At 48.2% G+C, this 10,164-nt stretch overlaps 1 protein-coding gene across 2 annotated transcripts; it reads right to left on the reverse strand.

Moving 5' to 3' along the window:
- Positions 1-1,062: 1,062 nt before the first annotated feature.
- Positions 1,063-9,889, reverse strand: BUB3 (BUB3 mitotic checkpoint protein). 2 transcript variants are annotated; one of them, XM_006754943.2, is made up of 6 exons: positions 9,820-9,889; positions 7,865-8,016; positions 5,364-5,522; positions 3,965-4,142; positions 3,499-3,715; positions 1,063-1,341 (listed from the first exon to the last, which is right to left on the reverse strand). In XM_006754943.2, exons 1-6 carry the CDS (start codon positions 9,842-9,844, stop codon positions 1,332-1,334), a joined length of 741 nt encoding a protein of 246 aa, XP_006755006.1. In that variant the 5' UTR covers positions 9,845-9,889; the 3' UTR covers positions 1,063-1,331. The 2 variants fall into 2 exon arrangements, with proteins under 2 accessions (XP_006755006.1, XP_015412674.1); XM_015557188.1 differs by lacking the exon at positions 1,063-1,341 and adding an exon at positions 2,191-2,551.
- Between the last annotated feature and the right edge of the window lie 275 nt (positions 9,890-10,164).

The following is a 10,164-nucleotide window of genomic DNA, read 5'->3' on the forward strand; positions in this document are numbered from 1 at the left end:
TGCTGCGGGCCGTGGGGACACGGGGTCCCAGGCTCAGCAACAGAAAGAGCAGGTGCCTGCAGTCCAGTCCCGTGTGGTGGGGAGCAGTCTGTCCAAACCAGAGGCGGCAGGGCGTCTGGCATAGTCAGTGCAGGAGGCCGTAACCAAGTCCTTTAAAAAGGGAGGAAACGCAGAGACGCGGCCCGTCCAGAGGCAGCGACGGGCTCCTCCACCAGGTGTCTGTGGGCCCCTGCTCCGGACCAGAGTTCAGGTATATTTCACATCTCACCCTCGGTCACTGCCGGGGATGGAGGGTCTAGGGCGGAGACTGGAGGCGGCTGCACTCAGGGGGCGGGGGCGGAGGGGGGGGGGCGCAGAGGGGACCTCCAAGGTGGTGGGATCGCAGTACAACAGATAAACCCAAGTGACACTTAAAAATAGAGAAGGAAAATCGGGAAGAGGAAGCCAATGAAAACACTGAGATGTGACATGTGGGTCATCTGGGGACCACCTGGGAGGAGCTGTGACGAGGCCGGCAGGGAGGCAGGGACACACTCAGGAGACACACTGGCTTCGAGACAGGACAGGGGCCCCACCCCGGAAAGCAGGCCCCACTGCTCTCCTTCGGCCACCGTCTCCCATCTGCAGGCGTTTCATTCGTGCTCGGTCCTCGGATGAGTGGCCATGACTCTGAGAGGCTCGTCGTCACACCACAGACCCACGGCCGTGACATCATTTACATCCCGGGGCTTCGCGGTGACGCAGCGGTGACGGATCCCAGACGGCCTGTCATGAGGTTGGACCCGAGCAGCGTGAGCTCCGCGCACCAGCACTCCCCGGAGAGGCCTGTGAAGGGCGCCCGTGGTCCCGCAGCGGCTGTGCCACCCAGCAGGGCTGCCATTGGCTCAGGGCCCGCTGATCCAGCGAGAGGGCGCAAGGGAGCCAGGACCCCAGGACAGCGCCTTCCCAGGCCGGCCTCCAGCAGCACGGAGGGAGGAGCGTGGCCGAGGCACCATGTCTGCCCACCAGGCCCGATGCAGGAGCTCACATCAATCACCCACATTTACCACCATCCAGCACGGGGTCTGCGTCTCGGCTTTATTAGACAGCGGGACAGGGTCAGGTGATCTGATAAAAAGAGCTCAAGCTGCTCAGGAGAAGCGCCGGGGCCTGTGGAGAGACGGTCCTTCCGACCGACCACTGCCCGGGACGAGACTCCCGCCCAGGCCCGAGGGCAGGCGAGCAGCATCGGACAGAGCACGCCCCTGGGGGAAGGGGGGGGGGACCCACACTGCAGTGCGCCCCGGAGAGGAAAGCCAAGCTTTCCGCAGGGAAGCCACTTGCGTAGACGATTAGGTGGACCTGCAATGAGAAAATATGGTTCAAAAGGCAGGTTCAGACGCACTGAGTTCTCACTGAAACACTAAAGACCAAAATGAGACCTTTCTCTGCATCAGAACACGGTCTGACACACATCGCGGATCAAGCACATTCAGTGAAGGCCCCGGCCCTTTCAGAAGCTCCATCTGCGTATGAGCAAACCAGCATCCGCCCCAAAGGCCCTGGAAGCCCCGAGAACAGGCCCGCCGAGTGCGTGCCCTGCTGCAGGCATCGCACTAAAATGAATCGCGTTCTCACTACCATTTTTTCTTTTTAACCGTAATCACCAGCGGCTGGGCAACTGAAATGGACATGAGAACTATATAAATGTCAGAAAAATATGTAAACCTCATTAATGTTTCCCAAAACTCATTTAGAGATAGAAACAGGTCCAAATAGATGCCTGTCTAAATGTACTGCAATTACGTTACAATTATTTTTCCAAATACACAGATATGCTCTGTCTTTTCTCAGCTCATTACTGACTCAAACAATTCGCCCTTCTGGGATCAATTGTTTGCTAATAAATAATTGTTTACAGTCACAAAATGATGTTAGGAGGTTTTCTTATTAGTTTTCCTCCTGCACCCTAATAAGATTGAAAACTAGCTGATTCCCCAGAGTCTAACCTTAACCTCGCTTTGTTTAACAGCCCAGGAAATGATGAACCATCTGCTTCAGAAGATAATGGACGGCCAGGAGGAAATACTGTTTAATTGTAGATTAACCTCCTCATGAGGCAGTCTGAGCAGCCTGAGGATGAGCAACTGTAACCAGCAGCAGGAAAAATGGCCGAAGAGCCTTTCCTCTAGCATTTAAGGTCCAGAAGAAAACGCAAAGGGATTTTATTACCTATATTTCTTTACACACATTTACTGCCACACAGAAACAAAACCAGCAAGGTCAGACTGACTCTCAAAAGCGCAGTCACTGCCTCCAATTTCGTTTGCCCGAATACCTTTAACACAGCAAACCACCAAGCCATCTCATGCACTTAAGAAAAGTGTTTGTTTACAAACAAAATCAATAAAAACCTCTTATCCCTTATTTGTAGGTTCCTATAATATTAAAATTAATGTTTTCTCCGGTTTCTTTGTTAATAGTAATAAATCCACCATTAGAGAGTAGGAACTGTTTTATCATCATCAACATGGCATTTAAGCAAATGAAATCTAGTCAAGTACATGGTGGCCTACAAGTTCAAAAGAGAAAAGAACAGCATGACATCAGAATGGCGGCCAGGACGAGAGACGAGAGACGAGAGACGAGAGATGGGGGGGCAGAGAGCACGCAAATGCAAGCACAGCCTTCACCACAGATGTCACCTGCAAGCCTCTCCCCAGTCCAGCCCGTCCAAGTACAATGATGGTCAGTATTCACACTCTGCCTCGCAGGGACTCAACCTGACAGCAAGGGCGCGAGGTGGCCCGTCTCCATTCGGGAAGAGAGGGAGCCTGAGCACGTGCCCAAGGACGTCCTGCAGGGCCTGGCGCCGAGGGACCCGGACCAGGACGGGACCCAGGAGGCGGTTCATGGGTTACAAAGGCCTCGGCATCGGCTGCCCTGAGCCTGTGCCGGTCATTAAGGAAAGCGCTGCCCTGTTGGCACCCCACAGTGAATGGCTCCTCTGTCAACCAAGGGCCAAGGAGATGGACGACGTGTCAGCACGAAGGGACTGTGCTGTCCCAGGCAGGGCCATCTCACTGTTTCCATCACCTGAGGCCATTCACTCTGTGTAAACATCACAGAGACAACCTCTGTGGAGGGGAAAGCGCTGGGCAGTTCACGTTTAAATATCTTACATAGAATTTGCTTCAATAAATTATTCTTGAATTCCTCAACTTAATTTTCAAGCAATGAGCTAGTAATAACCCCCAAGACTCCAATAACAGGGCCTATTCAAGAAGAACGAGGGTTTGACATTCTTCCCTACAGAACAACCAGGCACAATTTTATCCATCAGACGTCTATCAACCCACGGATATTGAAAGCTTGGGAGAACAAGATAAAATCAACTCCCTCCCCACAGTCGCTGCACTATCAAGCAGGCATCAACAACGCTATTCATGAATTTAGAAAAATTAATAAGCCCTGGGCTGAATGCAAGCAAAGGCTCAAACACAGGTGAAGCGTACTCACTTGGGTTTTGTCTCTGCATCTGTCACTTGGCGAATGAAGATGCCGTCTTCGGGGTGCTCCGTGTCGTCCATTTCATACATATACGATGATGCTATTGCCAGCGTCGTGCCGTCGTTGCTGAAGGCCAGGGACGCGATGCTGGTGGGGTACCGATGGAACTGGCACAGTCGCTTTTTGTTAAACGGATCCCAAATATTTACAAATCCATCAGAGCCACCTGCAAATAATTTTGGAAAAGTCAAAATGATCCTTAAAAGCAGGTACAGAAATAACCATTATGGCCACAAATGGTTCTTTTTAAGATCACACACAGAACGCTTTCCCCAAGAAGTACGGTGCCAGATTGGCTCCCTCTCAATGTCAAAGGCAAGCACGACCCTTTAAAAGCTCGGCTGCGCATCAACCTCTAGTGTCCCCGCGAGCTCCCGCTCCCTTGGCTGCCGGCAGGTCAGCAGGCGGACTTCACCTGTGGCAAATGTGTTGTGGATGTTGTGGAAGGAAATGGCATTGACCGGGTAGATGTGCTCAATGTTGTTCTCTTTCAGCCGGTGGCACTTGAAGGCATACTTCTTCTTCTGCACCTCGGGGCTTGGGTCCAAGTACTCCACCGCCACGCGGCCTTCGATAGAGCTCAACACATAGCCCTGCCCAGAGGGAACCAGAGAAGCGGAGATGGTGACCAGTGCAGGCCCGGCCCAACACCCACATCCCCCCGACCGAGAAAGGTGACTTCAGAAACGATAGCCAGGTGGTAACAAAGTGCTGGAGCTGGACTAAGAGTTACAACTATTCCAAAATTTCACAACACTACAACTTGGTTTTATTAAAAAAATAAGACTACCATCACTGTTTTTTATGTCAAAGTAAAAGACAAAAAAATATAAAAGCTATTTGATTCTTCAAGGTATAAAAGAAGATTTCCTATTGAAAAACTACTTATGGAGACAAGAAAATCAGTCAAATCTTACTTTCAGTTAAACTTCCAGTATAAACTGGAGAAATGCGCTGACAAAACTTTAGATATGACGTAAAAATATTTAAAATGCAAGCATATTTTACTCATGCAGTTAAATCTCTAAGTTTGAAGTAACTGCAATTCCTTGTTTTCAATGGAAATTGACAGTATTTTGAAGGAAAAAAATGTGGCCCCCGTTTGAGGCCCTCGCCTTCCAGCTAAAGGAGCAGAGACTCGCTGACATCACTGCCTCAGCCCCACAGCCGCTAAGGACACGAGGACTCCCGGACGGGCTGTTGGTAGTGACACTTCCTCCTACAGACGACCGGCCACTGACCACGCCTCCACTCCCGAGGGCCTGCAGGGAGAGGGGCTCACGCTGCACAGGGCAAGCTCATTAGCAGGGTGAGGAAAGGCTGACCCCGTACATGGAGTCAGCGTTAGAGGGCATTGCCTCTCTAACGCAGGGGCGTGCATCTAAAACACCCAGTTCAGGTGCTACACTCGCTGAAGAACTCCGTTACAAAAAGGAGAGAGAGAACAGCAAATCCCATAGCCCTTAATTTCCAGATTCAAGTTTGAATTCACTGGTGTGTAAACTGAAATAAGGCTCTCCTTGATTACTGTGTCTGTCCAGCCTCCTGAACCAGGATCAGCAAGAAATCAGAAGATTCTATCAGACCGCTGGCGAATTACTCGGCCTCCCTGAACATCAAGGTCATCTCTAAAACTGGGTCAACACACGCGCTTTTAACAAAGGATGTCAAAAACATACCTAACAATTTCTAAATCTCTACTCCAAAGAAAGGACAAAGTCTTTAAAAGCCAGCGAGCAAATCATTAGAGAAGAACCTATTTACAAATCCCAACACCTGGGCGAGGGGCGAGGGGCGAGGGGCGAGGCCAGCACCTGCTTGTTGGGAAAGGCCCGGATGCAGCGCGTCTGGTACTTGAGGCTGGACTCGCGGCGCTGCTGCACGTAGCCCATGTTGCGCAGGTCCCACACCAGCACCCTGCGGCCCGCCGTGCCCACGATCAGCCTGTCTCCAGAGACCGAGAGGGTGTACACCTTCAGGGAAGAACAAAACTTGTAAAGCTCATCTACTTGCCTAAAAATGACATTTTGCCCCAAAATAAAACCCACCAATCCTAAAACCATAAAAAAGTTAGCTCATCAGGTTCCCACACACAGGTACCAAATTTTAAATACCATTTTAAATATCCATACAAAATAATAACCCCAAGATATTCTTAATACTTAACCAAGTATCGTATGATGTACACTCTAATTAATTCCAAAAACACTTTTGAGGAATTCTCATTCCTAAAACAAATTAAAATTTTAAACAACCTTTCCAACCTGTTTCATTTAGTGACAAGATCAAAGTATAAAAATACTCAGGAAGGAGACAATAAAGCAGAAAACAACTCAAGACGCCTTTCCAGGGGCTCTGGCCGTTCAGACCCGCATTTTCAAGTTGCTTTTCTGTGACCACCTCTGGAACAAGACTGCGGACCGTGACTTCCCAGCTGTCCAACTACAGAACAGGCCTGTCCAGGGAGAGGGAGGAGCCGCCTTCACTGGCTGCTTTGGTGGCACATGAACTAAAACTGAAAGGGCAGAACAGGGCTCGGGCACATGACAAAGCAAATCCTTGTGCCCGGACATCAGAGCGAACACGCAAGACAGAGTTCATCTTTAGGAAAAATTTAAAAAGCATTTTCTCCCATCAAAGTATTCTTCCCTCATAATGCCACTTTTCAATATTAAAACAACTTCCACAAAAATTCCTTTGTAATAAATAATAAATATACGCGAGGATTTAAAAGTGTTACTTTCAAATATGTATTCGGAAATCAAGACAGCAAATTCTTGAAAATGGTGGCAAAATGTATTTTCCTGACCATCTAAATCTCTCTCTAATCTAGACTTCAAATACAAATTGTCCCTCTGATTATTTCTCCCTGTTAATGAGCAGCTCTAAATTTATTTTTTAGCAACTCTAACCTAATGTGATATTTTAACACCTGAAGAACCATTATAAAAAATGATAAGGCCTGTATCATGGTAAGACATCCCTTTAATACATTAAGCCACATGGTTAATCATCATTAATATGTTAACTACATACCAACAGTCAAAAAAAAAAAGTTAGGATTAACAATGCAACAACCCAATATCACCACAATCTGGCCCTAAAATTCAACAACTATTTTGACCAAGGGAAAAAATAAGGAATTAAAAAGATTCAAAAGAGATTTAATATAGACATACTTAAATAAACCACAGTTTATTCAGAAAACAAGATGTTTGCAGAAAATAGAAATTAACCTAAGTCACATAAACACCAAACTTAAAAAACACAGAACCCAGAAGAAATCAATTTATAATGGGACAATCTTTATACAGGTGACACGGGAGTCTCAGTGCTTTCTATCCCCACCGACCATCAATCACGTGAAGCCACTGTCAGGCTACTGACGAGGTCTACACATCTATCAAAGGAAGTATTAAAAAAACTGACATAATGAACCTCGCTGAACCAATAAGCAGCTTGATTCAGTGTGGCTGTCCATTACATGATATTCTGTCAGCAATTTATCACAGCTCTTAACATGTTACATGCAACCATATATCAAAACTAGAAACAATGCAATTATTTCATTCTGAACAAAGGTCTTGCCAGGTTGTAGATTCGACTCTGAAGTGACAAAACTAATGGCTCTTTGGATGCACTCCAGTATATAACCACGGCTACCGGGAGCCGAGGCTGTTTACACGGAGGAAATAGACCCCGTGAAGGATACCTCTGAACTGCTCCAACAATCCATCTCTAAAATTAACTACCGCCTGGTCACGTCTGATGAGGACGCAGCGAGAATGCGCGATTCCACGCGCACTGCACAGATTGTCCAGATCAAAGGTTAGAATAAGACACAGAGACTCAGTTTTAAGCAGCTTGGTTCACTAGAGACTTCCAACCACGCCTGTCAGTATTAAAAATAAATAACTGGTAAAAGCCAGGGACAGAGGCCCCGGCTCTCACCACATTTGAAATGCTAACAGTAAACGCCAATGCAGACTCAGTCCTGAGCGAATGAGTGATGCTCCCACCCGCCCCGCTGTGGCCTGAGCCGGCTTTGCTGCCCGCCTCCTCTGAAACCTCAGGCCTGGGTAGGAGGCACTAGCACACCCGACATTTGTCACTCAGGCTACTGTTCTCCAGGATAAACAGGACAGCGGACAGAAAAAAGTTAAAAACAAAATAAACTTTCCTTTGCATGAAAACACTTCTATGTATTTGGGTTTATAAAATAAACCGTGCAGCCTCAACCTCTATAGTCAATATTCATCTCTCCTGTACCAAGTCCCCAGGACCATAACTGCCGCCATGAGCACGAAGAGCCTACCTTTTCAGGCTGAGAGAAGGTGCCAGCATTGCAAGGAGTCCTGGGGTCCCACAACTTCACGGTCTGATCCCAGCTCCCGGTAACCATCACGTTGACTTCTGGGCAGTATTCAACACATCTGATAGGGGCATCATGAGTTCCGACGAGGTTTTCTACAGGAAAACACAACACACGCCTAGTTAACGACGCCTGCTACACTGATTCTTCAAGTGAGCGGAGGGAAGCATTCGTTCCGCTGTAAGGAATCCACTCCCACCCACGCTAAGCGAGTAACTGCGCACAGAAAGGAGGGTTCCCGGGGCCACGGAGAGCCGCCACGCCCCTGCTCGCCTTACAGTTTGACCCCCAGCATGGTGCATCTCAGAAGATCACCGGAACTTCAGATTGCGTTACAATGACAGCACATCTCACTGTCCTCGCTTGATTCTGGATTCCTTTAAGTAGGGGACCTTGTTTAACTCTGTAGTTATGACTCTATCTAATTCTGATATATGGTAGGTGCTCAAGAAATGCATGCTGAATAAAGACATGAGCAGGTAACTTGTCTTCTGGACCTGAATAAAACTCATCAAATTAAGCCAATGCTTATAAAAAACCTACTAAAGCGGCAACAGATGATCTGAGGCCTGAAGATGAAGAAAGCACGGAATCTTATGATTAATTCACTTGGTTTGCACGATGGGTCAAATTTCCAATATAATTTCTTTCCTTTCAATTTCAACTCTTCACTATCTCATTCATTCATCCAATTAGCATCTACTGAAAGTCTACTACGCGCTGGCATCTATGCCAAATGCTCAGGATACAAGAACAGTAAGTGGTCTTGATCCTCAAACAGGAAAGCTGCTTGTTTAAAATATATATCATTTAAAAAAGAAAACAGGTGGGGATGGGGGTGGCAAGTCGGGCAATGAACTTTCGAAAATAAACAGCTAATTCCCTTAATGATGGTCTCCAGCATCGAAAATGTTTTTAAGTTTGCCTTTCAGTGTTCTTTCCTGCTTTTGAACAAACAGGACCTAAACCTGAAACTAACTCAACTCTGTGGAATAAGCTGCTGGCAAGCAAAGCCGCACATGCAGCTGCCAGACACCATGCAAGGGGCTTTCCTGCAAAGGCCTCTCCTAACTGGGTTACTTTTTTTGACAAAATATTGTGCCCCTCCTCTACCCATCCTCCCACTGCCCAACCACTCCTTTAGTCACATCTGTGGAGTGCGTCTCCTTCCAACACATCTTTGTCTAACGCAGGCGTACACACCAAACCCCAAAAAGCAAAAATACTCAGCTCTGCCTGAGAGCTCCGTGCACTTGGCTCCACACTCTCTGCTCCGCACCAAAGTCATCCTAAACATGTGGGTAAGTCACTTCCGACCTGGCCCCTACGCAACAATTAACTAAGAGATAACGTGCCAGCGTGTTGTCAGTCAATAAATGCAACTGAAGCCCGTTCTCTGCTAAGTAATGACCCGAGTAGGATTAACAGTCCCTGGACAAGGTGGCTGTTTTATTTCAGAACATTAGACTTTTTAAAACCTACTCTCCCTCCATCTAAATTAAACTGGCTTCTGAAAGGAGAACTGAAACATCAGTCCATCCTGGAAGCCGCCAGCCCACCTGAGGACCAGGTCAAAGGCAAAGACCTAGGTGCCCTCCTGTAAGCAGTGGGTGTAGGGGTGGGGCTGGGATCAGGGACAGGGACAAGGATGGGGATGGAGGTGGGGATGGGGATGGGGAGGATGGGGATGGGCCTCACTGAGGAAACACACACACACACACACACACACATACACACAGTAGGGATCAGTAACTTACTGGTCCAATCATTTGAACAGAAAGTCCTAACTCTAAGCATCTGTGGGGGTACCTAATCCAGGGAGAATCAGGCAGTCCCACACCCCTCTCCCAGGAGGCACACAGGCTGCCGGCAAGCACGCTGGCGGAAGGCCGGCTTACCTTGATCCGTGTTCAGGTCGTGCATTTTCAACTGATTATCTAATCCCCCGCTCCAGGCATGTGTTGGGTCCTACGAAATAAAGTTTCGGGTCATTTAAAACGTACAGAGCTTTAGAGACGGTTTGCAAATCCCAGGCAGCTGCTCAGTTTGTGCTCAGGGTGACGTCCACGGGCCTTAACTCTCAGCAAAACACACAGCACACAAAAGCAAGCCCCTAAGCGGGCGGGCACTGCCATCGGGGTCAGCAGCAACCGCCCCTCCTGCACGTCCGGTGGCACGGGTCCAACACGACGGTCCAGGGCCGGAGCTGCTCACTCCACCTTTCCGGGGGGACGGGGTTCCCG

Source organism: Myotis davidii, unplaced genomic scaffold (genome assembly GCF_000327345.1).
Source record: "Myotis davidii unplaced genomic scaffold, ASM32734v1 scaffold72, whole genome shotgun sequence".
NCBI classification, from domain to species: domain Eukaryota; kingdom Metazoa; phylum Chordata; class Mammalia; order Chiroptera; family Vespertilionidae; genus Myotis; species Myotis davidii.

Coding starts and splice junctions, on each gene's coding strand:
- BUB3 (XM_015557188.1), bottom strand. CDS start 9,844: ATGCACGACCTGAACACGGATCAAG. Junction 8,017..9,819: donor CGACCTGAACACGGATCAAG/GTAAGCCGGCCT, acceptor GTTTTCCTGTAG/AAAACCTCGTCGGAACTCAT. Junction 5,523..7,864: donor CCTTCTCTCAGCCTGAAAAG/GTAGGCTCTTCG, acceptor TCTTCCCTGAAG/GTGTACACCCTCTCGGTCTC.